The sequence below is a fragment of the Enhydra lutris genome, unplaced genomic scaffold (assembly GCF_002288905.1).
Source record: "Enhydra lutris kenyoni isolate GAN:26980312 unplaced genomic scaffold, ASM228890v2 scaffoldscaffold86, whole genome shotgun sequence".
Classification (NCBI taxonomy): Eukaryota; Metazoa; Chordata; class Mammalia; order Carnivora; family Mustelidae; genus Enhydra; species Enhydra lutris.
This window is the reverse complement of record NW_019154170.1, coordinates 918,432-945,593: the sequence shown is the minus strand read 5'-3', so window position 1 is coordinate 945,593 and position 27,162 is coordinate 918,432. Positions and strand designations below refer to the sequence as shown.

The 27,162-nt window shown below is 59.6% G+C and overlaps 1 protein-coding gene across 2 annotated transcripts in view; it reads left to right on the top strand.

Moving 5' to 3' along the window:
- The first annotated feature begins 781 nt into the window (after positions 1-781).
- The window catches only part of LOC111161745 (fibrillin 3), a 52,929-nt gene continuing 26,548 nt past the window's right edge, over positions 782-27,162 (top strand). Inside the window, exons 1-38 of one of the 2 annotated variants that reach the window (XM_022525654.1) lie at positions 782-972; positions 1,097-1,179; positions 1,696-1,794; positions 2,006-2,101; positions 2,341-2,436; positions 3,972-4,169; positions 4,275-4,400; positions 4,534-4,659; positions 7,547-7,699; positions 7,809-7,991; positions 8,309-8,446; positions 8,603-8,722; positions 8,823-8,948; positions 10,040-10,162; positions 10,279-10,554; positions 10,831-10,884; positions 12,298-12,423; positions 12,510-12,635; positions 13,630-13,749; positions 13,890-14,027; positions 14,170-14,220; positions 14,478-14,603; positions 16,195-16,419; positions 16,600-16,725; positions 17,046-17,174; positions 18,226-18,351; positions 19,151-19,276; positions 19,390-19,512; positions 19,657-19,782; positions 20,698-20,823; positions 22,114-22,236; positions 22,437-22,559; positions 23,001-23,126; positions 23,234-23,356; positions 24,105-24,227; positions 24,314-24,475; positions 25,379-25,447; positions 26,344-26,469. In XM_022525654.1, coding sequence (XP_022381362.1) covers positions 782-972; positions 1,097-1,179; positions 1,696-1,794; positions 2,006-2,101; positions 2,341-2,436; positions 3,972-4,169; positions 4,275-4,400; positions 4,534-4,659; positions 7,547-7,699; positions 7,809-7,991; positions 8,309-8,446; positions 8,603-8,722; positions 8,823-8,948; positions 10,040-10,162; positions 10,279-10,554; positions 10,831-10,884; positions 12,298-12,423; positions 12,510-12,635; positions 13,630-13,749; positions 13,890-14,027; positions 14,170-14,220; positions 14,478-14,603; positions 16,195-16,419; positions 16,600-16,725; positions 17,046-17,174; positions 18,226-18,351; positions 19,151-19,276; positions 19,390-19,512; positions 19,657-19,782; positions 20,698-20,823; positions 22,114-22,236; positions 22,437-22,559; positions 23,001-23,126; positions 23,234-23,356; positions 24,105-24,227; positions 24,314-24,475; positions 25,379-25,447; positions 26,344-26,469 — 4,957 coding nt within the window. Of the gene's footprint in view, positions 973-1,096; positions 1,180-1,695; positions 1,795-2,005; positions 2,102-2,340; positions 2,437-3,971; positions 4,170-4,274; positions 4,401-4,533; positions 4,660-7,546; positions 7,700-7,808; positions 7,992-8,302; positions 8,447-8,602; positions 8,723-8,822; positions 8,949-10,039; positions 10,163-10,278; positions 10,555-10,830; positions 10,885-12,297; positions 12,424-12,509; positions 12,636-13,629; positions 13,750-13,889; positions 14,028-14,169; positions 14,221-14,477; positions 14,604-16,194; positions 16,420-16,599; positions 16,726-17,045; positions 17,175-18,225; positions 18,352-19,150; positions 19,277-19,389; positions 19,513-19,656; positions 19,783-20,697; positions 20,824-22,113; positions 22,237-22,436; positions 22,560-23,000; positions 23,127-23,233; positions 23,357-24,104; positions 24,228-24,313; positions 24,476-25,378; positions 25,448-26,343; positions 26,470-27,162 lie in introns of both variants that reach the window. The other variant, XM_022525653.1, reaches the window with a different exon arrangement.

Below are 27,162 nucleotides of genomic sequence, written 5' to 3'. Positions count from 1 at the left end.
CCCCCCTCCACCTCTTCCCCTCCCTCCCTTCTGCCTAGGCTTCAGCACTCACTCACAGCCAGCCCCTCACTAACTGTGCGATGGCCTTAGTTTGCTTAACCACAAAGTGGGCACAAAAGCTATTCCTGCCCTGCTGGGTGGAGGGAGTGCCCTACCGAGAAGGTGCACCTGCCACCTATCTCCTCACCCATCCCGTCCCCCTCCACCCTGCCAGCCAGGTTTCTGGGAGTCTCCTCAATGCCTCCTGCCTTCTTTGGAACCAGTCTCCACCTCCTGGTGACTCACCTCCTCATTTTCCCTGGAATTCTGTCCTCTCCTCTCTCATCTGGACCCCTGCCCCAGCCTCCTCGACAGCATGCTTCCTCCCAGGTTCCTGCGAGCCTTTCCACACTCCAAACACCCGTTCTACTGTGTTCCTCTACTTTAAGCCCTTTAAGGGCTCTCCATCACCCTGGATCTACAGGTAGAAGCTCCACCCGCCTGTCCCTCTCTCCCTGCTCTCACTGCGCACTTGGCCCCAGCACCTTTCTCTTGGCTAACTCCATCTCTGAGACATCACACCTCCTCCAAGAAGCCTGCCCTGATTGCTCCCCTGCTTCTGGGTCAGGGCTGGATGCCTCCCTGGCTCTAGTAGCTCCCCTACGGCCCCCCCACCCCACCCCCCCATTTCCTGTAGTCCTGCAGTGATCCCAGCGCTCCTGGTTCTGGGTAGTCTGTGTCCAAGGGCTTTTGCTGGGGTTGACTCTGTTTCCTCTCGGCAGCCTCTAAGGGACGACACATCATGGTTCTGAAGGAGCTGGCAAGGAGAGGGGCTGGTGCTTTCACCATGGCCTGGGGCCCCCTGGCTCCACTCCTGCTGGCCTGGATGGCCCTGTTGTGCTTGGTGGGAGTCCAGGGCCGCTGGGACAAGGCCTTGGATTCTTCAGGTCTTGGACATGTGCCGAGGAGAGGCAGCCCAGGCATCTTGCAGGGGTGCGTGGTTCCGGGCATCCTGAGAGGGTGTGGGCTGGGCTGTCCCGTTGTGTTAGGGGGAGCAAGGCCCCGGGGAACATCCCACAGGGCGGGGGCTCACCAGCTGTGCCACGCTCTCCCAAAGGCCCAATGTGTGCGGCTCCCGTTTCCATGCCTACTGCTGCCCCGGCTGGAGGACATTGCCAGGCTCGAACCAGTGTGTTGTTCGTGAGTACCCTGCCATCTGGAGGGGGGCTGTGCTTGGGCTGGGACGCTGGGGCAGCTCTCTGACCTGCTGGCAAGCCCAACCCCACTTCCAAGTGGACATGGCCAGGGGTGTCAGGCTGAACCATGGGATTGGCCCTTGCCTGTCCTCAGGCTCCCAGGCCACCTGCCATGTTCCTGTCCTTTGCCTTACTACTTCCATGTCTCTCTGTCTGCCTGTCTCCGCTCTCATTCTCTGTCTCTCCCCCATCTCTGTCTCTGTCTCTCTGTCAGTCTGTACCTGCCACCTCGGGATTCTAGAATCTGACTCCACTCCCAGGAGAGCCCTCCGGCCCAACACCACAGTCACCGACCCAGCATGTCCGGTTTCTGTCCTCACCGCTCAGCACTTCTGGCCCAAAGAGCCCAGCTCCCTATGGCTCCAGCAGACACCCAGAACCTTGCCTGGGCACCGATGGGGTGGGGAGGGCACAGGAGTCAGGTCCTGGTCCTGACCGTCATCTGCTCTGCCCGTTCCAGCTGTCTGTAGGCATGCCTGCGGCGAGGGCTTCTGCTCCCGACCCAGCCTGTGTGCCTGTGCTGATGGGAAGCTGGCCCCCAGCTGCGGGGTGACCCGAGGTGAGCGGGGGAGAGGGGAAATGGCCCCCAGGGGACCTGAGGAGAAGGGTAGAAGCTTCCAGATGCCACTGGGGCAGGGGGTGGTGCACAGGTTGGTTTTGCCGCAGGACTGAGAGGACCAGAGCTGGGCCAGGCAAGCCTAGTGCTGTGGCTGTTCATGAGCCTCGTGGGGCTTGTCGCTTCACTGTGTGTCCCTCCTCCCCGTCCTTAGGGTCAGGGTGCAGCGTGAGCTGCATGAACGGGGGCGGCTGCCGAGGGCAGTCCTGCCTCTGCCAGCAGGGCTACACCGGCACTGTGTGTGGGCAGCGTGAGTATCCCCCAGGAGCACCTGGGCCTGGGATCCCGGTGGGTGGTCTCTGATGTCACCTGCCCACCGCCCATGGGTCCTTTTTCTGTGACCAGGGTTTGGAGGGAGGTGCTCACCGTCACAGTCTTATTATTGGGTCTGGGCCCAATGGTGGGGACTCCTGGGTGAAAATGGGCTTTTCTGGGACCCTCCCTCTGCTGCTAGAGGACATCAGGCTACTGTCTTCTCTTCTTCCGCAGCTGTCTGTGACCATGGTTGCCACAACGGGGGTCGTTGCATCGGACCTAACCACTGCGCCTGTGTGTATGGCTTCATGGGGCCTCAGTGTGAGAGAGGTACCAAGCTGGGCATGGAGGGAGGGGCTTGGGTGGATGGAGGGGGGCTTCCTGGCAGCCTCTGAGAGGTAGCCAGGCCCTGGGAAGCTCCAGCTGGCCTCCTTTGTGTTGTCTGTGATGCTGTGAAGGGCAGAGAAACTGTTTGCTCCGGAGCAGGGTGTCAAGGAGGGCTTCCTGGAGGAAGTGATAAGTCAGAGTTCATGAGAGGAGACAGCCCCCTTTTACTGCAAACCACCCCCCACTGTCATAATCCTCGGTCATCAGTCAGTGTACTGCCATGGCTGAGGTGGGCGGGATCATCTGTGGGGGCCTTTGGACAAACTCAGACGATGGAAGCAACGGTGTTTTGTGGAAAGTTGGTGCTGGGGAAGGTGGGAACAGCTGGATCCCATCCCGGGCTGCCCCATGCGTGGACCCGAAGCTAAGCGGGGTGGTTGAGGTTTTTGCGGAAGATCCGGGAGGGCGACTCAGGGTGCAGAGAACTCACGGAGCCCATGGGAAGCTGGGAAGGAGAAAGCCAACGAGAGCTGGCAGCGTGGGACATGCCCAGGCAAGGAGGCTGGTGGGGTCTCGTGTCCCAGGCAAGGAGGCTGGTGGGGTCTCGGCTGTGAGGGCGGTCAGACCGCCCCGTGCGGAGCCCAAACCCGGGGATATGGGCAGGGCCCGGGACTGACCCCGGTGTTGGGAGGTGCTCCTGGGAGAGGACGCACATCGGTGGCTGAAGCCCGGGTGGAAAGGGTGTAGCCATGAGTCAGAAGCCGGGGCTGGGAGGGTTACCTCAGCACGAGGGGTGGGGTGCTTTTAGAAACTGGAATTTGGGCTGACTGAGGGGGAGGGAGAATCAGTGGGGAGGGCGAGAGAGGGGAGGCCCAAGTGGGTGGTAGATGGTGAGGGCCCCCAGAGAGGCCAGAGCAAGGGGGAGTCCTGAGTTCTGGGTGAATTAGGTGAGATTTTAGAATTGTTTTGGCTTCGGGGAGTCAGGACCATTGTGGATTTCTGTACAGCTCCTCCTCCCCCTGGGTCTAGGGGGCTGGCTTTGGCTTCTCCTTCTGGGAGGGGCTTCCCTTGGTCCATTGCCAGCCCCTTGATTGGAACCATCTGGAGGTTGGGGCCAGGAAGCCACATCTGAGCCTGTGTCCAGAGGTGGGGGCACCGATGAGACCCCTCTGGCTGGGTTCAGGGTCCAGGGGTGTAGTGTTGTGAGCCCAGAGCCTTGGGGCAGATGCTGGGTTCCTCCTTGGGTCTGGGAGATTTGGCAGGGCAAGATACAATCTCGTGGATGAGACAGGCTCTCCTGCTGGGTATCTGTGGTCTCTGCCCAGGCCAGAAGGGAGTTGGGGGGCTGGGGGAGTGGTCACATTCTCTCGATGTGCCCTGGGATTTGCGAGCTTGGAGGTCCCGGCCTCCTTTTTGGAGGTTGGTTGGAGAAGGCTTTGGAGAGGAGGGGATTTGAAGGGTGAATGGCTGCAGGGATGGAGAGGCTCTGGGGTGCGAGGCAGCTGGAGGCCAGCTCCCCAAATCCATCCGTCTCGCAGACTACCGCACGGGCCCCTGCTTCGGTCAAGTGGGCCCCGAGGGCTGCCAGTACCGGCTTGCAGGTCTCGTGTGCACCAAGGCGCTCTGCTGTGCTACCGTGGGCCGTGCCTGGGGCATCCCCTGTGAGCTCTGCCCTGCGCAGCCGCACCCCTGCCGCCGGGGCTTCATCCCCAATATCCGCACAGGGGCCTGCCAAGGTAAGCGAGTCCGTGAGGATGGACGAAGGGGCGGGCAGCTGGAGCTGAGTGGGAGCCCTCGCGGCCTTGCCCCTTCCCTCCGATGGGTCCCTCATTCCCTTGCAGACGTGGATGAGTGCCAGGCTGTTCCTGGTCTGTGCCGGGGCGGCAGCTGCCTCAACACTGTGGGCTCCTTTGAGTGCCGCTGCCCGCCGGGACACCGACTCAGCGAGAACAGTGCCAAGTGTGAAGGTGGGCCATGGGGAGGGCGATGGGAGGAGGGTGAGTAGTAACCTCCCCTATGCTCAGGCTCCCTGGCAAGGAGTAGGAGAGGGGCGGGAGGGCTGCTGGCAGACCCTCTTCTGACGGGCATCCATCTACACAGATGTAGATGAGTGTCTCAGCGTGCCAGGCCTCTGCTCTGGGGGCGACTGCACCAACACCGGTGCGAGCTTCGTGTGCACCTGTCCCCGTGGGTTTGCCAGCAGCCTGGACGGCTCCCGCTGCCTGGGTGAGCGGGGGCCTGAGGGGTCTGGAGGGACAGAGTGCAGAGAGGAGAGGGGTCCTTTGCTCATCCGTCCTTGCAACCCTCTGGCCTGGGGGCTCCTCCAGCCCTCGGTTTCCATCCCGTCTGGCATTCTGGCGCCCTACCCATCAGCCTTTGTGCTCTCTGGACCCCAGTCTGGCCCTCCGTCTCTATGCATACTGTAGCTCTCTGGTCCTCTGTCTTGATCTCTTGGGCCCACCAGCCCACTGCCCCTCGCTTCCGTCCTTGCCACGCCCACCTCCCCTTGGCCCCGCCCTCAGCCGCTTGGTCCCTTTGTGGCTCTGACTCTAGGGCACTCCTGCCTCCCATCCTCCTTCCTCCTGCCCTCCTGACCCTCCAGCCTCCCGCCCTCCTGACCCTCCAACCTCCCTCCATCTCTGTGTCCTTCTTCTGCCCATTGGTTTTTCTGGCTCCCTACCTATATTCCTCTTTTCACTCCAGACACTTTTTTTTTTAAAGATTCATTTATTTGAAAGAGAGCACATGCTAGCCCGGGCTGGGGGGCATCCCAGAGAGGGAGAGAAGCAGACTCCCTGCTGAGTGTGAGCCCAAGGGGGGGCTCCATCTCACAACCTTGAGATCATGACCTGAGCTGAAATCAAGAGTCTGACACTTAACCGACTGAGCCACCCAGGGGCCCCTCCCAGACACTTCCTATCTTCCCCCACACCCTCTGTTTGAGATAGGGAAACTGAGGCCCAGAGAGGGGAGGTTTGCTTGAGCGAACTCAGTAAGTTTAGAACAGATACATGCCTGTACCCATGCCCTACCCCGACACTCCCCAACCAGCCAGGATGAGGTCCTCTGTGCCATGCCTCCCCCTGGATTCTCACCCTCCTGTATTCCCCCACACCCCGCCCCAGTGGCAGGGGACCCTGGGCTCTCACTCCCTGTCCTGCTGTTTGGATGAACTCATCAGTCGACTTTAGCCATTGTCAGTGGCTAATGGGCCAAGCCAGGATTATGGACCCTTGTGGCGGGGGATGGGCAGAGTTTAGAGAGGAGGGAAGGGGCTTGGCTGTTCCCCAGCATCACCAGGGCCCCTGGCTGGGCCTCCACCAGGCAGGGCTAGGAACATTGTGTTTGGAATTCTGCCCGTGTGCTGTGGCCAACGTTAGACCTTCTATTCCTCCCCCCTTGGGGGCCGTCATCTCCAGCATGGAAGATACCCCTGGGCAAGTTCCCTGGAATAAGGGGTCCTCTCCCAGCTACTAAACAGTGGAGCTTAGACTTGAACCAAGGTCAGGCTGCCTCTGAACATGGGCTTGGGATTCAGTCTTGGGTTCCAACTGCTACCTGAGCTGCTCACAAGCTCTGTGACCTCGGGCAAGTGTCTTAACCTCTCTGTGCCCCAACTTCCTCATCTGTCAGATGGGGATCACGGCAGTACCTACCTCTTAAGTACAATTTCGGAATGATTTGCCAGGGGGGCTGGATATAGTCGACACTCAACACATGTTCACAAAGACAAAAGAACAGTGCTGCTGGGGCGCTCAGTGGGGCCTTGATCACAGCGGGTGCTTTAGAAGCTAAAGCAGCATCATTTTTGTTAAAATTCTTGTGTTCTGGCTCTGTCTCCCCTACTTGAGAGGTAGCTGCTTGGTCAGGTCCCCTGGGGTTCTGGTATCTGATTTCCTGTCCCCTCTCCCTCTTCAGTAGCTGTGTGACCTTGAATGCTTGAATGAATCTGTTGACCTCCCCCAGCCTGGGCAGGCCTTGTCCTGTGGGGGGGGGGAACGGGACGCTCCCCTCCCCTGTCAAGGGCCTGGGATGGTGCCGGGAGTGCAAAACCCCAACTCCTCCATGTGCACCTGGGGGTCCCCATGGGTTGGGGAAGGGGAGGCAGAAAGGTTTGCGTGTTGGCGCGCCCGTGTGGCTCCGTTGGTTGAGCGTCCTACTCTTGATTTCTACTTGAGTGGTGGCCTCAGGGTCTTGAGATCAAACCCTGAGTGGGCTCCAGGCTGAGTGTGTAGCCTACTTGGGATTCTCCCTCTCCCTCGGCCCCTCACCCTGCTTGTGCACGCGCTGGTGTGTACTCTCTCTCTCTCTCTCTCTCTCTCTCTCTCAAAAAAAAGAAACGTTCACGGTTTCCTCCAGCCTGGGGCAGGGCAGGGCATGGGGCTGCTGTCAGGGGCCCTCCCAGCTGGTGGAAGAGGTTTCACTGTGGGCCAGGCCAAGATTTGTGCATTTTTTAAGCTAAAAATACACTCTTTGAGCCTGAGAAATCTGATCACGGCATAAGTGTTAGACTCCAGAGCAGAATGGGATTGGGAAGGGTGTCCGTGGCTCTCCAGTCCAGGGAGCCTTTGCCTCAGTCCCCCTGAGGCTGCAGTCGTCAATCCAGCAGTCTGCGCCTGGGCGCCTCCTCAAATTCATAGCCTCTCAGGTTTCCCCAAATGCCCAGGGCTATCAGGTGGGGGCACATAGCCACAGATCCCCGTGTCCTTGATGGAGCATCCGGCCTGACCTCCCGCCAGGGCAGCCCCCCAAACCCAGAGGTCTTTCTCAGTGTGGTTGAATGCCCGGGGTGACAGGGAGCTTATTACCAATGCCTGCTGTAGGTGTTGGAAGGCTTTTGCTTGGAATGAGCCCAAATCCATCTCCCGGGATAATTTGGAAATCTTCGTAATAAGGTTCTCATTCAGTGAGAATCAGCCCTGTGCCAGATATGGGTGCTTCACTTTTTTATCTGGGCAACACTCCTCCAAGGGGAGGTGAATGCTCTGAGCACCCCTGTCCAGGGATGGGGAAACCGAGGCACAGAGCTGCAAGGAGTCCTGTCCTGCTGGCGGTGTTGGAGCTGGGGTTTGAACCCAGGACTGGTGACCGATCCTTCCCATCCCCATCACAGACCACCGGGCTGGCACCTGCTTCTCCACGCTGATTGGAGGCCGCTGTGCTGGAGACCTTGCTGGCCATTACACTCAGAGGCAGTGCTGCTGTGACAGGGGCAGGTGCTGGGCAGCTGGCCCAGCCCCTGAGCCGTGTCCTCCGCGGGGCTCTGGTGAGTGGCCTGGGGTTGCCCCTGCCCTCCTCTGCCCCCAGACCTCCCTGCAGAGGAGGGGCCCTGGGGCGTGACAGAGGGCCTGACCCTAAACCCTGCTTCTTTGCAGATGAGTTCCAGCGACTGTGTGTGCAGGGGCTCCCACTGCTGCCCTCCTACCCTGGCCCCTTCCCCGGTCTCCCTGGCTTTGGGTCCAATGGTGTGGGTCCTGGCCTTGGGCCGGGTCGCCACAGCCCCCATGGCTCCAGTGGGCGTGGTGTTCCCAGCCTGGGCCTTGGCAATGCCCACATTGGTGAGGCCTGGGACTTGGGAAGAGGGATCCAAGACCTGGGGGGAGTGGGTCCAGGCTTCAGAGGGTGGATCAGCGCTTTAGGGGTTGGGGGTCCTGACCTGGGCAGTAGAGGTGAAAGTACTGACAGTGATCTGGGGGGGTGGGCCTAGATTTGGGATCTGGGTCTCAAAGTCAGGGTCTGGGCCTTGTGTGAGGGTCTGAAGTTAGGGCACCACGCCAGGCCGATGTGGGCAGTGGTCCAGCCTCAGAGTGGGCGTCCCAACGCAGAGGCAAGCCCTCAACTCAGGTGCACCTGTTGTTCTCTCCCTCAGGGACAGCCACCTTGAACCGGACCATTGACATCTGCCGACACTTCACCAATCTCTGTCTCAACGGCCGCTGCCTGCCCACCCCTTCTAGCTACCGCTGCGAGTGTAACTCGGGCTATACGCAGGACGTTCGAGGGGAGTGCATCGGTGAGTTCCGGCTGGAGGGCGGGGCCGCGCCTGGCGGTGGGCGGGGCCGCGCCTGGCGGTGGGCGGGGCCGCGCCTGGCGGTGGGCGGGGCCGCGCCTGGCGGTGGGCGGGGCCGCGCCTGGCGGTGGGCGGGGGCTTAGGGTCGTCTGCTCGCAGACGTGGACGAATGCGCCAGCAACCCCTGCCACCACGGAGACTGCGTCAACACCCCGGGCTCCTACCACTGCCGGTGCCACGAAGGCTTCCAGGCGACGCCCGCCAAGCAGGCGTGCGTGGGTATGGCTGTCCACCGGAGAGCGGGGACGCCGGGTCTGCTGGGCGCAGATCTGCGGCCTGAGTCCGGGTCTCACCGCCTGCTGCCTTCCCCCCACCGCAGATGTGGACGAGTGCCTGGTGGGCAGCAGCCTCTGCCGCCACGGCCGCTGCGTCAACACCGACGGCAGCTTCTGGTGTGTCTGCAATGCCGGCTTCGAGCTCGGCCCAGGCGGCAAGAACTGTGTGGGTGAGTTGGGGATGGGCGGGCGGGTAGGGGGCCTAGAGGGCCTGGGGGCCCCGGTGGCTCCCGTGAGGGCCACTTGCGCATCTCCCCTGCCGCATCACCCACGTCCCTCCCGAAGATGAAGCCTGTGCTCCCCCTTCGGAACCCAGACAACCTGCCTGAGATACCGTCTTGCGCTTTGTTGCCTCCACTCACCCTTCATTGCCCCCCTCCCGAGTTCATGCCATGAATCCCAGCAAGGGCTGTCCGACCCGGGACCGAAGCGCGTCCTCGGACCTGCTGGGTGGCAGCGAATCTGGCTGAGAGTATGGGATCAGGACCTTGGTGGTGGGGGGGGGGTGTGCCTGGGTCAGGCTCCCGGAGGGGCTCCCGGTCTTACACCGGGCAGCGTTGTGTCGGCGCCTCGCCTCTGTTGGTTGCCAAGTGACGTGCCTGTGTGTGGGTGGAGGGGCACATCTCGCTTCTTCAGTCCTCAGCTGATGGACATCGGGGCTGTTTCCACTTTTCACAATTACAGAGAATACTGCGGTGGACATCCACGCACAAATTTTCGTGACATCTTTCGTTCATATCTTTTCCTTTTCTGGTGCAGTATTTTTTTTGTGCAAAACTGATGCTTTGATATTTGTTCCTGCACCTACCTCTTCCTTCCAACTAGACCATGTTCTTGTCAGCGGTTTTCCCCTTTTCTTTGTTTTAAATTGAGGTGAGATCAATGTTGTCATTTAGAAGTGAACATTTCAGTGGCATTTAGTACATGCCCAGAGCCGCACGACCGCCCCCTCATTTATTTAACTCTGAACAAATATTTATGGAGCACCTACCTGGGCCAGGAGGGAGATGCAGACTGAGGAGACAGCCCTGTCGTGCCCCAGGGGAGCTTGCATTCCAGCAGACAGACTGACGTCCAGGCAGACAGAATCACAGACAATCCACGGGGTGCCCAATCGGGCCCCCAGCTTCTCTGGGTGGGGTCCTGGGAGCTCAGCGCTCGCTCTGCTGCACCACCTAGAAATGAGTGGGAGGTGCTGGTCTGCAGGCAGGGCTAGCCCAGTGAGGGGTTGGGGTGGGATTCAGCCTCTGGGTGTCCCTAGATCACAATGAGTGTGCCGCCACCACCACGTGCACCAACGGAGTGTGCATCAATGAGGATGGCAGCTTCACGTGTCTCTGCAAATCCGGCTTCCTGCTGGCGCCCAGCGGCCACTCCTGCGTGGGTGAGGCCAGGGGATGGGTAGGATGGGATAGGATGGAAGTGACGGTGATGGGCGGGGAGGGAAGAGATTGGGGGAGGACGTGATGCAGAGCCCCCGTGCCTCCCCCACCCCCACAGACATCGATGAGTGCCAGACTCCGGGCATCTGCGTGAACGGCCACTGCACCAACACTGAGGGCTCCTTTCGCTGCCACTGCCTGGGGGGACTGGCCGTGGGCGCGGACGGCCGCGTGTGCGTGGACATGCATGTGCGCAGCACCTGCTATGGAACCCTGGAGCAGGGCTCCTGTGCCCGCCCCTTCCCGGGTGCGGTCACCAAATCTGAGTGCTGCTGTGCTAGCCCAGACCACGGATTTGGGGAGCCCTGCCAGCCATGTCCTGTGAAGAACTCTGGTGAGTGTCCTGCTGCCTAACCCTACCTGCCTTTTTCATCCCTGTACACCTTCCAGTTCATCACCCTGGGGGTGGGAAGGGACAGAGGTCTTGCATGGGTTTGTGGGGGAGGACATCTCTCTGCCGGTTACTCTCCCCGAGTAGAGACCGCAGAAAATCACTCTCTCTGTGAGGGGAGGCATCTTGGTCCCAGACTCTTGTGCGACGCATCCTTGGGAGTGGCTGCGGCTCAGCACTGACCACTGGTCCCTCTTCTCCCTGTCCCTGCCACTCCAGCCGAGTTCCAGGTTCTGTGCCACAGCGGTCTGGGAATCACCACTGATGGTAGAGGTGTGTGGCAGCGGGTGTTGGGAGAGGGCTGGGGGGGCACCGTGTCAGTTTGCTGTGTCTGTTCTAGCCAAGTACCACAGGCTGGGGGCTTCAGCAACAGAAACGTAGGGTCAAAATCTGAGATCAAGGTATAGGCCGCATCGGTTCCTTCTAAGGCTGTGAAGAAGGAGCCCTTCCTTGCTTCTCTTCCAGTTTCTGGTGGTCAATGACAATCTCTGGTGTTCCTTGCCTTGTAGAAGTATCCCTCCATTTTCTGCCTCCATCTTTACGTGGGGCTCTCCCTGCGTGTGTGTCTGTGCAAATTTCTCCCTTTTGTAAGTAGACAATCATCATATTGGCATGGATTGGGAATCTACCCTCATGACCTTGTTTTAATAGGATTACCTCTGTAGAGACCTGCTCTCCATGTGAGGCCAGGTGCTGAGGTCCTGGGGGTTTAGGACTTTAATGTATGAATTTGGGGAGGACACGATTCAACCCACAGAGCTGGGGATGGTGGATGTGTAAAGTCATGCTTTCTCCCACGCCTCCTTTCCCTCCTGAGCTGTGTTTTCTGGCCCACTCACTCTGCAGCCTCTGTGATTCTTTCGGTTGCCCCCACAACCGGACAGTCCCTACCCTAGAATCCCTGGCTGATCTCCTGTGGTTGGCAGGTCTCACCCCAAAGTGCCTGATCTGTAGAGTTGAAACTTGCAAGCAAAGAAAATTCCCCATTTGTGTGTCTCTATGTTAGTTGGCCAAACACACACACACACACACACACACACACACACACACGCAGAAACGAAAGGATTTAGGATACAGTTGATTTCTCACTGACTGCTGGGCCATCAGGGGAGGACAGATGTCTGGACCACCACGCCCTCATCCAGTGAAAGGCATAGGTCCGGAGCCAGATGCCTGGGTTCGAATCCTGGCCCTGCTGTTGACCGATTGAGTAATGGGGGGGAAGTTACTTACCCTCTCTGCTTCAGTTTCCTTGTCTGCAAAGTGGGGATAGTAATAGGACCTGTTTCAGGGATGTCATGAGGGTCCGGTGAGTTAATATGCACAAAATAATACACACTCTGTAATGTCAGCAATTACGATTGCTTTAATTTTTATCATGTTGCTGCTGTACAAGTTTTTGTTCCATGGGTTCCAAACTGAGGACAATCCTCCCTCCCTGCCCCCGCCCCCCACGGCTGCACAGGTACATTTGGCAAGGTCTGGAGAAATATCAGGAAGGGTACTGTTGGCATGGGATGGGTAGAGGCCAAAGCATTCTCCAATGCACAGGATGGACCCCACAGCAAAGAATGGCCCCAAAGGTCCACAGTGTCGGGAAACCGCGGGTTTAGAGGGAAACGGGGTGGGGAGGTTTCTGGAGATTCCTGTGAGCCCGGCAGCTGCTCCGCCCTTTTCCTGCCGCAGACATCAACGAGTGCGCCCTGGACCCCGACATCTGCACCCATGGCGCGTGTGAGAACCTGCGGGGCAGCTACCGCTGCGTGTGCGGCCCGGGCTACGAGGCGGGCGCTGCCGGCAAGGAGTGCGTGGGTGAGCGCGCCCAGCCGATCGCGGGCAGGTGCGCGGGCCGCCCCCGCTGCACCCCCTCACCCCGCTCTCCCACCCCGACCCCGCAGACGTGGACGAGTGCGCTCGCAACAGCCTCCTGTGTGACAACGGCTGGTGCCGGAACAGCCCCGGCAGCTACAGCTGCTCCTGCCCCCGGGGCTTCAGCTTTAGACGCGACACGGAGACCTGCGAAGGTATCCGGTCCTAGCGCGCTGCCCAGGGCGCGTGCGCACACACGGGCGTGCACACGGACGCCTGAGTGTGGTGTGTACACACAGACACATGCTGGAAGATGCATGTCTACTCATTCACACACACTCACGGGCAAATAGTCCCACTTGGTCTCACACAGTTATACACACGCATGGGTGTCGTGCACTCGAACGCTCAGACCCACGTTCACACACCCACTTACTCTCACACTTGACTCACTTGTACTCGCAGCCACACACAGTCAGTCGCACGCTTATGCATGCATCCAGACCTTCACACGCTCACATGTGTGCGCGTAAAACTAGGCACTCATACTGGTACTGACTCAGAACACATATAAACCCCCATATTCACACTTATAGACATGCCCACCCAGTCACGCACATTCTCAAAGAAATGTGTGTCCCACATTCTCACGCTTTCACATTAGGCTCACGCTTATATGTGTGTTCACACACCTGTGCCCTTGTGCACGCACACACATGTATACACACACACGTGTCCAACCATGCACACACTTTGCACCAAGGTCCTCGTTGCCCAGCATGTCCCCCGTGTGTCCGTCCTCAGACCCCGTTCTGTTCAGCCCTTGCAGCTGCCTGCTTCCCAGCCACATCCTGGCTTTGTCCTCTCTGGGCTTTCCTTCTGCCTCTCCCTCTCCTCTTGTGTGCTGTGACCCCCTTGAGGGTCACTGAGCCCCACTGTGTCTGTCTCTCCCCATCAGTCACGTGTGCATGCTCACAGGACCCTGCGTGTCAGCGTGCCTGCATGGGTGTCCTGCACAGCTCAGCACAGGCACTCATGTGGGTATCTGCGTGTTCCATCCCTGGGCAACCTGCCTGCGTGTGCATGCCGTGTCTGGTCAGGTGCACGTGCATGGACGTGCATGTGGTGGCCACTGGGGAGGAGGGGGCCCTGGTCAGCTGGGGCTCCCCCTCCAACAGCTCAGGACCCAGTGGGGGGCTGTCCTTGCAGACATCAACGAGTGCCTGTCCAACCCGTGTGTCAATGGTGCGTGCCGGAACCTGGCCGGTTCCTATGCCTGCGAATGCGCCCCTGGCAGCCAGCTGGGGCCCTCCGGCACCATGTGTCTAGGTGAGAGGGCCCTGAGTCCCATGGAGTAGCAGGGACCCTGCTACCCAGCCCTGCATCCCATCCCAGAGGAGGGTGGGTCTCTGTGGGTCAGCATGCAGGTGTGGGCTGGCAGGTGAACGGGGTCACTGCCTGCTCTGCAGACATCACCAGGGGCACCTGCTGGCTCAAGGTCCAGGAGGGCCGCTGTGAAGCGAACCTGCGTGGAGCCTCCCTGCGGTCTGAGTGCTGTGCCACCCTCGGTGCTGCCTGGGGGAGCCCCTGCGAACGCTGCGAGCCTGGTAATGCCCTAGGAGCCCCCCGCGTGAGCTCTGGGGGACCACCCAGGCATGGCCACTGCGGTTTCCTGGGTGCCCGTTCGGAGAACGGGGCTCTTGATGGAGAGAGTGACTCCTGTGCCCACTCTGGTTCTCTCAACCACAGACCCTGCCTGTGCCCATGGCTTTGCCCGTACAGCGGGGCTCACCTGTGGAGGTAACGCCCAGCCCTTCCGTAGTTCACTGCCCCCCCACCCCGGGCAAGCGACCCGCCAACAGATGCAGGTCATAGGGGATGCCTGGGGTCCTGAAGTCTTGAGATCGAGACAGAATTTTCCCCTCCTTGGTACCCAGGTCTGCCCCTGAGGTTCCCCATTCCCCGAGGCTGGCCCTGTTCCTTTCTACCTCCCAAGGGACAACCTGGCTGTTCCAAGTCCCAGGGGCCAGCCCTCCTCCTGTTCTGTCCCCGCCCAGATGTAAATGAGTGCGAGGTCTTCCCCGGGGTCTGTCCCAACGGGCACTGCCTCAACACTGCCGGCTCCTTCCGCTGTGAGTGCCCCTATGGCTTGACGCTGGATGCCACGGGCTGGCTGTGCGTGGGTGAGTCTGTGCGGGGCCACCTGCCCTCCCTCCACTGTCCCTACCCCTGTGCTTGGAGACCCCTCCTGGGGTCAGAAGGGATTTGTGGAGACCTCCGGGACCCTCTGCTCCCTGCTCATTTCTTGCTGACATGTCACAAGAGAAGGTCTTGTGTGTTTTGGGGGCTCACCCTTTCGCTTTGCTGCCCTTTAACAAGGCCCGTGGCACCTGCTAAGGTCTTGTGATGTAGCGTCTGCAAATTTATTCATTCTTTCTCGTCACCGAAGAATTTTGATTCAGGGTGGGTCTGCTCACCGGGCACCCCTAGTGTGTCCGGAATCTCCCTTAGCATCCAGGGCTCCAACATTCCTTCTGAATGGCTCCCCCTCAGGCGCAGAGATCGGAGCTGTTTTCCCCCCAGCTGAGGGTTTCTTGGCCAACATCTTGAGGCGGACATTTTTTGGGCAAAAACACATCCCAGGCAGCAGACAAGCTCTCTGCCTGCTGTCGGTTTCCTCCTGCCATTGGTTAGGAGCCTTCTCGTAGATGGCTTCTCAAATTTGCTTGCCTTCTGAGCTGAGTTTTAGGCAGGCAGAGGGTCTCCCACCGGCTCCAAAATGTAACCAAGGAAAGGAAATAACTGAGTAAAGAGGAAAAAGCCACTGCACTTCAGGCCCTGTGGGCTGAGTTCAGGACCAGGTGAATGGGGAGGCTGCGACTCGGGCCCCGTCTGCTCAGACGTGACCGTTAGCCCCGGACCCGGGCACTGGGTACAGGGGAGGATCCCTGTGCATGTCACAGGGTTCCCAGAAGTTCTCAAGGTTCTAGAACAGGGTCTCAACTTCAAATCGACCTGCCTAAAATGTGTGTTCCTTTTGTAAAGAGAGAGAAATTGTCCCAGATCAGGGGTCAGCAAACTTTTTTCTGGAAAGGGCCAGGGGTGACTATTTTGGTATCGTGGGCCACACAGTCTCTGCCGCAGCCGCTGAGCTCTGTCGCATCATGCAAAAGCAGCCCCCAGCAATGCGGAAGCAAAGTGATGTGGCTGTGTGTCAATAAAACTTTATTTATAAAAACAGGTGGCTGACCTAGGGATGAAGTTAGTGGCCCCTGGCTTAGTCCCTTGTGTCTGGTCTCCAGGGAGGGGCTTATCTGCTGTCAGGTTGGGAGGGAGTCTTCCAGACCAAGCACACGCTCCTGGGGCCAGATGGCCTGGTGTGAACGCGGCTCTGCCTTTTGCTCACTGTGTGGCCTCAGGGAGGCCCCCTAACCCCTCTGTGCCTCAGTTTTCTTGCTTGTAAAATGGCCATGACAATAATAGGTTCATTTTGATGCTATTTTGAAGATTATGTGGGTTGGGGAGCTTAGGACAGCATCCAGCACATAGCAAGCCCCTTAGCAGGACAAGTTATTACCATTATGATGTCCCTGTTGGACGACACCATTAGGACAGTGTCACCGCCAGAGGAAGTCACTCCCCTTGCACGTTTCCTACTGGGGAGAGCGTGTCAGACAGACTCTGCAGAGGGGACCAACCGCATGGCCCATGTGGTGGTAGGTGTGGTGTGGTGGCGGGGGAGGGGGGACCCGGTGACTGTCCCCCTCTGTGTAGACATGCGCCTGGAGCCGTGTTTCCTACACTGGGAGGAGGACGAGTGTGGGGCCGCCCTGCCTGGCAAACACCGGATGGACGTCTGCTGCTGCTCCGTGGGGGCTGCCTGGGGGGCTGCGTGCGAGGCGTGCCCAGAGCCCGAGTCCCCAGCATTTGCTAGCCTGTGTCCCCGGGGCCCGGGCTTCGCCAGCTGGGACTTCCTGTCAGGCCAGCCCTTCTATAAAGGTGTGTGCAGCACCCGGAGCCCTGAGGGCAGGGAGAGGGCACAGCCCAGGCGTAGGCCTGGAGGTGGGAAGTGCGTTGTGGGGAGCGCAGAGCGTCTGTGGGGAGAGCCCCTGCCGCAAAGCTTCTGGAGCAAACCCAGGGAAGTGTTTGACCAACCGCACGTTCTGCTCCCAACCGCAGACGTGAACGAGTGCAAGGTGTTCCCCAGCCTCTGCGTGCACGGCGCCTGCAGGAACACCGTGGGCAGCTTCCGGTGCTCCTGTGCGGGGGGCTTCGCCCTTGATGCTCAGGGAAGGAACTGCACAGGTATGGGCCCCCCTTGGCCTCTGTGGGGAACACCGGCCGGAATGGGGGCTTCAAAGCAGACGTGGAGTCGGGACCCCCTTCCGTGGGCACCTCTAGTCCTGCCTGCCCGCTGGCGGCGTGACCCAGGGCAGGTTGCTGGCCCCTCTGGCCCTTAGGGACCCCGACTGTGAAAGGAGGAGCTGACAGAGGGGACCTCCAGGGAGGAAACTCCCTGCAGTTGCCGGTGGGAACACCTCCGGGCTCCGTTCGGCAGCTCAGGCTCCCACGCAGCACCCGGCATCTACAGATGTGGAGGCTGTCCCCTGCCCCTCTCTCTGCAGACATTGACGAGTGCCACATCTCCCCTGACCTCTGCGGCCGGGGCACCTGTGTCAACACTCCGGGCAGCTTTGAGTGCGAGTGTTTCCGTGGCTACGAGAGTGGCTTGGTGCTGGCAAAGAACTGCGTGGGTAGGTGACCACGGGGCTGTTGCATGGGGTGGCCCTAGGCAGGGCAATGCCCGATGGGTGTTGGGGCTGAGGGGAGGGGTGGTGGGGACGCTGCCAGATGGACGAGGGGGGAGGGGCAGGTGTGGGGAGAAGCCTCAACCCGTCCGAGACCCGGCGAATCTGGGTGCCACGTGGTGGCATCCTGAAGGCCGCCGGACCTCAGGTCTGTCATGCAGAATTAAGGCCTAGGGACCGAGGTCTGGATGAGTTCCCCCAGGGCAGGGGTCATATGAGAAGAGGAGAAGGCCCTGGAGAGAGGAGCTCCTCTTTCCTTTTTTCCCTCCCTCGTTCCCTCTCTCCCTTCCTCCTTTCCTTCCTTCCCTTTTTTATTTATTCCATGAACATTCTGTGTGCCTCTATTGAGAAGAACCACTAAGTGCTCAGTAGCAGGCAGCCCGTCTCTCAGAGTTCATGACCTGATGGGGAGACCGATGTTCCTAAAACGAATCCCCAGACACATGGAAAATGGCCACTGTGAGAAGCACCTGAGGGGGCCATGTGGTGGGGTGGGGTGGAGTCCCCAGGGCTGGCCGTTCTGGGGGGCCTGCGGTTGTGGCTGAGAGAGTGGGACTAAATGTGGCAAAGAGGGGCTGGAAGATTGGCCTGAAGGGAGAACAGCAGGTGCCAAGGCCCTGGGGTCGGCCTGAGGGGTAGAAGGAGGAACACAAGACTGGAGCTTGAGGAGGGTGGTGCCACAGCCCGCTCCCCGCGCTGATGCCTGGAGACCGTGTGCTACAGGGTGGCTTCTCAGGGTCTCCTTCAGTGACTCCAGGAATGTCAGCCTCATGGCCCTGACTCTTCTGCGGATTCCAGCTTCCATCTTGGGCTGACTTGCCCCTGCCCCTTTCAGCTTAAACTCTTCTCTGCTGGGTCACCTGAGCCCCAAGCCTCCAGGCTCTCCTGGGCAGGGCCAGGGTGTGAGTGTGTGTGTGTGGGGGGCAGCTTCCATGAGCCCCGCCCTGCCCCGCCCCGGTCCAGGTCTTCACAGCTGCTCTCCCTTCTGCATGCCCAGACGTGGACGAGTGTGTGCGGGACCCGCTGCTGTGCCGGGGCGGGAGCTGTGTCAACACGGACGGGAGCTTCATGTGTCAGTGCCCCCCCGGACATGCGCTGAAGGCGCAGGGCCCCGCCTGTGAGGGTGAGCGTGCCCCCGGTGTGCGGGCGTCGGTGGGGTGAGTGTCGTAGTGGGAATGCATGTTTGTGCACGTCTGACGACATACCCACGTGTGCACGTGTGCGTCCGTGTACATCAGTCAGTGTGAGCGGTTGCACATGCGAGATGGGAGAGCTTGTGTGTGTCCATGTGGAGGTGTGAGATGGGAGAGCTTGTGTGTGTCCGTGTGGAGGTGTGTATTGGTGTCTACACAAGAGTGAGTGTGTGATTTGTGTTTATTTGTGGGTCTGCGTGAACTTGCGAGAAGTGTGTGTCTAAGTGTGGATATGTGTTTGCTCCTGGGTGAAGGTGTTTGCAGGTGAAGGGGTCCGAGGGTGTGTTTGTGTGGGGGTCTGAGCGTGCAGCTGGGTGTGCATTGACTCAAAGGCAGGTGTGGGTGACAGGTGTTTGTGAGACGGTGGGAGTGCACATGGTGTGAATGTGTGTGTGTCTGTGATTGTGTTTGCATGTGAGTGTGTGTGTGTGTGTGTGAGCGTCTGTGAACCAGCACGTGGGTGCAGATGTGCATCTACAGAGGGCGAGTGTGTGCATATAGAGAGCATGTGTGAGCCTTGTGAGTGGGGAGAGGGATGTGAGTGTGTATTTCAGTGTGGGCGTGTGTTTGTTCAGGAAGAGTGTGTTCCGTGCGAGGGCGTTTGTGCGTGTGTGAGAGCACTGGTGCACACGAGTGTCTGAGTGTCTCAGGGGCCTGTAGATGGCAGAAGGGTCCATGTTGACCATCCGCTCACACCTGGCCCCACGAGCCACGCGTTCTCCCCCACAGATGTTGACGAGTGTTCCCTGAGTGACGGCCTGTGTCCCCACGGCCACTGCGTCAACGTCATTGGGGCCTTCCAGTGCTCCTGCCACGCTGGCTTCCAGAGCACGCCTGACGGCCAGGGCTGCTCGGGTGAGATCACGCCCACCTGCCAGACACGGGGTAGGGGGGTGGCGGGGGGGGGGGAGTAGCCCGCCAGCCCCAAGCCTGGCCCCGCCCCTCCACCTCTGCCCTGCCTCCCGCAGACATAAACGAATGTCTCGCTGGGAATGGTGGCTGTGAGGCGCACTGCACCAACACGGAGGGCAGCTATCACTGTGGCTGCGGACCTGGCTACTCACTGATGCCTGACGGGAAGACGTGCGCAGGTATGTGGGGGGGGGATCCAACCAAGCCGTCCCAGGTGAAACCAGCCAGACCTGGGACAGGCCACTGACCCTGTGGCAGGGTCCCTTGGGTTTCCCCTCCATTCCTGCCCAACTACAGCCCAGCCACCCTCCCTGCTCCCCCAGACGTGGATGAGTGTGCGGAGACCCTGGACATCTGCGATGGGGGCCAGTGCACCAATGTGCCTGGGGGCCACCTCTGCCTGTGCTATGAAGGATTCGTGGCGACACTGGACGCAAGGACATGCGTTGGTGAGGAGCTGGGCCTGGGGGTGCAGAAGACAGAGTCTGAATGCACGTACCAGGTCTTCCACCAGGAAGCACACAGCCGAGGCAGACGTCGGGCCCCTTTCCTGTCATGTGCGGGCAAGGGGGATGGGCCAGAGCCTGTGGGATCTGATTCAGAGCAGCAGAGCCCCAAACCCTGTGCTCTGAGCATGTCCACCAACCCCTCCCCGGGTACCTGATACACGCACAGCTTCACACCCCACTTCCCGGGCTGCATTTTAAGATCACTGCACACTGAGGCGTCTTAGGTGTAACAGTGAGCAAGATGGAAAGGACACTCAGAACTGCTCCCTGAGCCCAGCTTGGGGACCCCGGGCTGCTCAGACCGTGGTCATTGTCCTGTCCTGGCTGCCGGGCTCTGGGGAACAGGTGTCTGCCCCGTCAGGGCAGGGCTGGGGCCAGAGTGGGGACGTTCCAGGAAGGAAGAGTGTAACTCCCTCCCCAGGAGACGAGTCCAGCCAGGTGCAGCTGGGGGTTCTGATTGCAGGAGTCTTAGGGAGCACTTCTGCGTCTCGGATCAAATCAAACAGGGAATTCTTTTACAGCTCCATGCCCTTCTTGCAGATCCACGTTGGCATAAAGGCTCGGACAAGGCCTGTAGCAGAAAAACCTGGCTCACTTCATTTAGCTCCGTGTGCTCTAAATGTATTCAGCCACAAAATCCTTTTGAGAACACATGCCGGATACGTGCCACAGAATACGCTGTGTCACGTGTTCACAGGACATTCCTAGTCGCCCAGTGGTGGAACCGGAAGGTGCTCCCCAGTCCTGGAGATGGACGGGGACAGCCTCAACATGGGGGGCCATGTGGCAGGCCACGTAGCCAAGCTCACGCACCCCCTCCACTTCTTACCTGCTTCCTCTCCTGTCATCCCACAGACGTGAACGAGTGTGATCTGAGCCCTCACATTTGCCTCCACGGGGACTGTGAGAACACAGAAGGTTCCTTTGTCTGCCACTGCCAGCTCGGTTACGTCATCAGGAAGGGGGCCACGGGCTGCTCCGGTGAGTAGGCGGCCAGGGGTCCTTGGGTCTGCCCCTCCCCTCCGGGCTGAGTACAGCCAGACCTCATTCTTCTAGATTTGCACGGGTGGGGTCTTGTGTTAAAGCAGAAACAGGACAAGGTCAGGTTCCTCCGGGGCTCCCCTTGCACACAGCTCTGCAGTCCCAGGTGTCCCCGGCAGTGTCCCCAAGGAATGCCAGCCTGATGACTTTAAGCGACACGGGTGCGAGCATTCCAACATTTCAGCAGTCCTTGGTTCAGGCGCTTGCGCTGCTGTCACAGTTTCATCCCAGCCTGGTGGCTCACAAGTGCGGAAGTGTATTCTCCCTCGAGAACGGTCCCGGGGACCAGAAATCTGCAATCAGTGTGTGCGCAGGGTTGGTTCCTTCCTGGGGGTCTGAGGGGAGGATCTATCCTGCGCCTCTGCAGCCTTCTGGTGGTGGCCACCAGTCCTCGATGTTTCTTGGCTCGTAAATATGTCACTCCACTCTGTCTTCACCTGGGCTCTGTCTGGGTCTGGGTCCAAATTTCCCTCTTACAAGGATGCCAGTCATCGGATAAGGGTCTCCACGGTCCAGGAGGGCCCCATCCTAACTTGTTACATTTCCGAATAAGGGTCCAGTTCATTGGTTCCAGAAGTCAGGACTTGAATGTACCTTTTTGGAGGACAGAAATACACAGTTACACAGTTATCTGAACGCGTGTTAAGAGTCTCACGTTACAAAACGGCATCAAGCCCATGACTTTGTAGACACTGTGGTTGATGTAAAATTAGCTTTTAAAATCCATTCGCCCAAGTAACAGTGCAGGGAGTGTAAAGAAATGACCAGTACCCAGTAGCTCACGTAGGTGGTGGGGGGACGCTGCAGAGGGTAGAAGGGCGAGGCAGACTGTAGACTTGGCTGTGGACTGGAGACTGGTTTAGAAGGAATCCTGCTTTAGAATGAGGACATACGCGTTAGGACCGTCACTCTTAAGGTCTAGGCTAAGTCTCTCTTGCTGCTATTTCAAACCACTGCAGGGCTGCTGGGAGTCATGCCTTTTAGGCTTTGGGGTTTCCTTCTGGGCTCTGGGTGAAGGTGGAAGCTACTGGAGTGGGGGGCAGGGCTTTCCGGGCCAGCCCTCCCCCAAGAGGGTCCTTGCTTTTCCCCTGCTGCTGCACTGTCTTCCCACTCTGCACCTGAGGCCCTGTCCCTAGGCCCCAGGCCCTGTGGGGGTGCTGTGGGGTGGGAGGTGTCCTGCTGCCCTGCGCCTGCTCCTGATCCTCCCGTGACAGTTTCTTCTCCTCGCAGACGTGGACGAGTGTGAGCTTGGGGGACACAGCTGTGACAGCCACGCTTCCTGCTTCAACGTCCCTGGGAGTTTCAGCTGCAGATGTCGACCGGGCTGGGTGGGGGACGGCTTCGCATGTCACGGTGAGTGCCTGGGGGCAGCGGTCTGGGCAGAGCAGCAGAGGTCGGTCGGGGGCAGGTGGGGGAAGGGTGCAGGGCAGGGGTGGCTGGGCAGGGGGGTGTCTATGGGGGCTGGTCAGGGCCGAGATTGGAGGGTCTGCCTCCCTGCAGCCCCCCAATGCACACACTTCGGGGCTCCGGGCTCTGGGCTCCGTGTCGTGCAGACCTGGATGAGTGTTCCTTCCCGGAGCACCGGTGCAGCCCGAGAGCCGACTGTCTGAATGCTCCCGGCTCCTACCGCTGCGTCTGCCGCCATGGCTTCAGCGGGGACGGCTTCTCCTGTGAAGGTGAGAGAGGGACGGGGCCCGAGAGGGACAGCCATGAGGACTAGATTCCGAGGGGGTCACGGTGGTCAGCGGGCTTCCCGACCCACCCCGATCCACTGCCCACACCACACGCTGGGGTGCTAGAGAGGACGTGCATTCAGCCCACGGGGCCACACACCCGGCCCAGCATCACAGAGCGCTGTCTTCTCCCCTGGACTCCGGACGCACGGAGCCTTCAGGATGTGGGGACAGGAACACTCGCTTCCTTCCCCAGACCCTTCCACCTGGGTCCTGCATCACCAAGTCCCCCATCTCCCTGAGCCGGGGTCTGAGTTCCCAGAGCGGCTTGCCTGCTCCCTGGACCCCTGGGTGACCACAGAGGGTTTGACTGGGGCCATCTGCCCACCCTGTGTGGGTCCCGGCCAGCTGGCCCCCAGCCCTCTGCCTCTCGGGGTCCCGCAGACAGGGACGAGTGTGCTGAGGACGTGGACCTCTGCGAGAATGGGCAGTGCCTCAATGCCCCGGGCGGGTACCGCTGTGAGTGCGAGATGGGTTTCAGCCCCACAGAGGACCACCGTGCCTGCCGGGGTGAGGCCTGGGGCTGCTGGGCTGGGGGACACAGCAGGCGGGTCCCGGCGAGCAGGGCACCAGGAGCAGGCTGCCGGGAGAGGCGGGCTGACCTGGGGCCCCCACAGATGTGGACGAGTGCGTTCTCGGGAACCTCTGCATGTTCGGGAGCTGTGAGAACCTGCCTGGAATGTTCCACTGTGCCTGCAGTGGGGGCTATGAGCTGGACCACAGTGGGGGCAACTGCACAGGTGTGGGGTCAACCAGGCTGCAGGTGTGGGCGGGCGCTGGGCTCACCGACCCCTGCCCTCAGACCTTCTCGAATGTCCTGTTCTGCGGGGGGCTTGTCTCACTGCCCCCACTGATTCCTGTACCCATCGACCTGTCATCTCTCATCTCCTGAATGAATGCAGTGAAGGAACAAAGGTGTGCTCCCTCCACTGCAGTCGTCGGAATGGTCTCTTACTGTTGTGCTTAAAACAGGGCTCAGCAAACTCTTCCAGCAAAGGACTAGCTAGGAAATCCATGGCTTTCCAGCCATACAATCCTTGTCACAGCTCCTCAGAGGCCTTGTACCTGGAAGCAGATACAGGCAGTATGTAAATGAGTGGGCATGGATGTGTGCCAATAAAACTTTATTTACATGAACAGGCAGGGGGCCGGATTTGGCCCCCAGATAAGAGTCTGCCAATCCCTGGTTTGAAAACATGTTCTAAATGTTGGCTTTGTATGATAGCTGCACGGAAGCCAGGGCACAGGGAACTTTCTAGGGGCAAACCTCTATGCCAAGTGGAACAGAGCCGGGAGGAGATGGGGTTGGACAGGGCAGAGCAGCCCCCGCAGGCTGCTGTCCCCTCCGGCTTTCTTCCCAGGGGAGGACGTGGCCTCGCCCCACAGCCCCACATCCGACACTGAGGGTTTCAGCTTCCCAGGAGGAAGGCGGGAGGGAAGGGGGTCAAGGGAGGGCTCCCCGCTGACGGTGCCCCCCCTACTCCACAGATGTCAATGAGTGCGCAGACCCCGTGAACTGCATCAATGGCCTGTGTGTCAACACCCCTGGAAGCTACCTCTGCCGCTGCCCCCAGGATTTTGAGCTGAACCCCAGCGGGGTGGGCTGTGTGGGTGAGTAAGCCTCCGCTCCGCCTGGGGCTCTCACGGCAGGCGAGCTGAGCGTACCACTCGCTAACTGCCCCTTTCTGCCTGTTCAGACACCCGAGTCGGGAACTGCTTCCTGGACACGCACGACCGGGGCGACGGCGGCATCTCCTGCACTGCGGAGGTCGGGGCTGGCGTCAGCCGCGCGTCCTGCTGCTGTTCCCTGGGATGGGCCTGGGGCAACCCCTGTGAACTGTGCCCGATGGCCAACACCAGTGAGTCCCTAAGTGGGGGGACACAGGCGAGCAGGCCTCAGGACTCAGGGCGTCACCTTTGCTACGGGAGGAACCCTGAGAACCAGAGAGGGAGAGGGGCTGTCCTGGGTCACACAGCACGTTGACAGTTCATTGGCTGTGCCTCTCTTGATGCCATCCCTTCTTGCAAATTTTCTGTTTCCATTCACTTGTTTCCTCGGTCCAGCAGCAAACAATGGGAGTTCCTCTCTGTCCTGTGCAAGGGGCTGGGGACCCAGGGAAGGATGAGCCACAGCCCTGCACACTGCCCCACACCCATAAACCAGTGGTCCCTGGGCCGCGGAAGTAGAGCGATTCTAAGGGTTTGTTTGAGGCTCAGTGATGGCCGTGGAGAGGAAGAGGGTAAGGGAAGCCTTCCCAGGACAAGGGGCTTAAATGAGGTTTTGAAGGATGAGTAGGAGTTTTCTAGGCAGAGCAGGGGGAAGGGTGTGCGATGCAGTGGGAATAACATGTGCAAAGGCCTCAGGTTCACACACCTGTCCACCTGTTCAGGTGTGTGTGTATGTCTCTGTGTGTGTGTCTGTGTGTCTGTGATGTCCATGGTCTTTCTTTCAACGGGGAAATTTGCAGTCGCACTGGTCTGCTTTTGGGTCAGAAAACATTTCCTCTCTCCATGCTCAGCTACTAGCACACAGTTCATCAGTCCGCATGTTAGATGTGAACATATTTACACGCGCACGCGCACGCGCACGCGCACGCGCACACAGCCCATCATCCCAGATGGGCTAGGGTCTCTTGGCTGCAAAAGGCTGAGGAGGTAAAGGGCTGTAGTTGGTGTAGTAGCGGGGTGGAGGGCCCTCCAGGACCCCAAGTCCCCTGCCCCCTCTGGGCTCTGCCCCTCAGAAGTGCCTGTTTCCCTTGCAGCTGAGTACAGAGCCTTGTGCCCAGGGGGCGAGGGCTTCCGGCCCAACCCCATCACCGTCATCCTGGAAGGTGAGTTCCTGGCAGACCATCCACCCACGTACCCACTGATCCACCTTCGTCTCACCCCCGCTTCACCAAAGCGCAGCCTTCCTGCCTGAAGGCCAGGCTGTGATACTAAACTGTTCTAGTTTGTGGTGATTTTTTTTTAAATCCACCCCTTCTTCCAGCTGTTGGTCTGTGGGCCCATCCTCCCGTCCGTCGTCCATCTACCGTCCATCCGTCCACTCCTCCTTCCCCCGCCCATCCCACCATCCATCCATCCATCCATTCTTCTTGTCATCGACCTACTTGCTTCTTCAGGCACTACTTTTTCTGTGCATCCATCCATCTTCCTATCCAGTGGTCCCCTGCCCAGTGACCCATCCCTCCATGCATGCAACCATTCTTTTTTTAAAGTAAGCTCGACATCCAAAGTGGGGCTTGAACTCATGTCCCTGAGATCAAGAGTCAATGCTCTACCAACCAGCCAGCCAGGCGCCCCTCATCCCTCCATCCTTTTATGTACAGGGGGTGATAAGATTGGAGAGGAGGAACCAGGTGATGGATGGATGGATGGATGGTTTGGATGGATGGTTTGGATGGATGGATGGATGGATGGATGGTTTGGATGGATGGGAGGATGGATGGATGGATGGATGGATGGTTTGGATGGATGGGAGGATGGACTAGGAAATGAAGAGAAAGGGGATGAATTCGGGGTGACACTGGCCCAAAACAGTCGAGGTGCAGCCTCCAAGATCAGCCCTGGCCTGAACCCTCCAGAGAGCCAACGGCTCTCAGGTATTCTCGAAGAAGCAGGTCGGCTCTCCTTGGCCCCCCCGGAGAGCTCAGGGCAGGGCATTGGCGTCCCCAGAGGCCTCTGCTTGGGCTTAGCTTCCAAGCGCGGCTCCCTCACTCCCTGACAGACATTGACGAGTGCCAGGAGCTGTCTGGGCTGTGCCAGGGGGGCAACTGTGGCAACACGTTTGGCAGCTTTGGGTGCACATGCCCCCCTGGCTACCACCTCAATGGGGACACCCGCACCTGTGAGGGTGAGTATGCACCCCACCCCCAGCCTTCCTCCCTAGCTGCACATCTGTCCTCAGGTGCTGGGTCCTGAAATGCCCCTAGGGGCCAGCTCACCTGCCTTGCTGCTGGTGGCGGGGTGGGGGGGGCATCGGAAGGGCGGGGAAGGCTTCCTGGGATCCTTCTCGCTGCCCTCTGCTCTGCTGCCTCCCTCTGACTTCCCACACACTCAGAAACAGCCTGGCTTTGCTATAGCAGCGATGCCCTCCCTCCTTGGGGCAAAAGCTGACAGAGGCCCAGCGCTGGGAGTGGGAAGGGACAGACGCAGAGGGAGTAGCCACACTGTTCCTTCAAGCAGTGCTTCGCCTGCCTCCTTCCTGCTTGCTAAGTGCATCGTAGTAATAGCCAGCAGGTACCCAGAGTCTGTGCATGTCACCCCTGCACCGAGCTTCTGCCGTTGTCATCTGTTCATTCACCACAACAGCCCCATGAGGGCGTGTCCCTTTTATGATCCCATTTTTCAGATGCAGAAACTAAGGCTCAGGGAGATAAGTGACTTGTCCAGACGCACTAGCTACTAAGTGAGGGAAACCCAAACATCCTGGTCCTTGAGTCTGAGCTCTTCCAGTACAGTATACCAAGTCTGTCTATCCATCCACCCATCTGTCCATCCATCCACCCATCCATCCCTTTATCTATCCACCCACCCACCCGTCCAT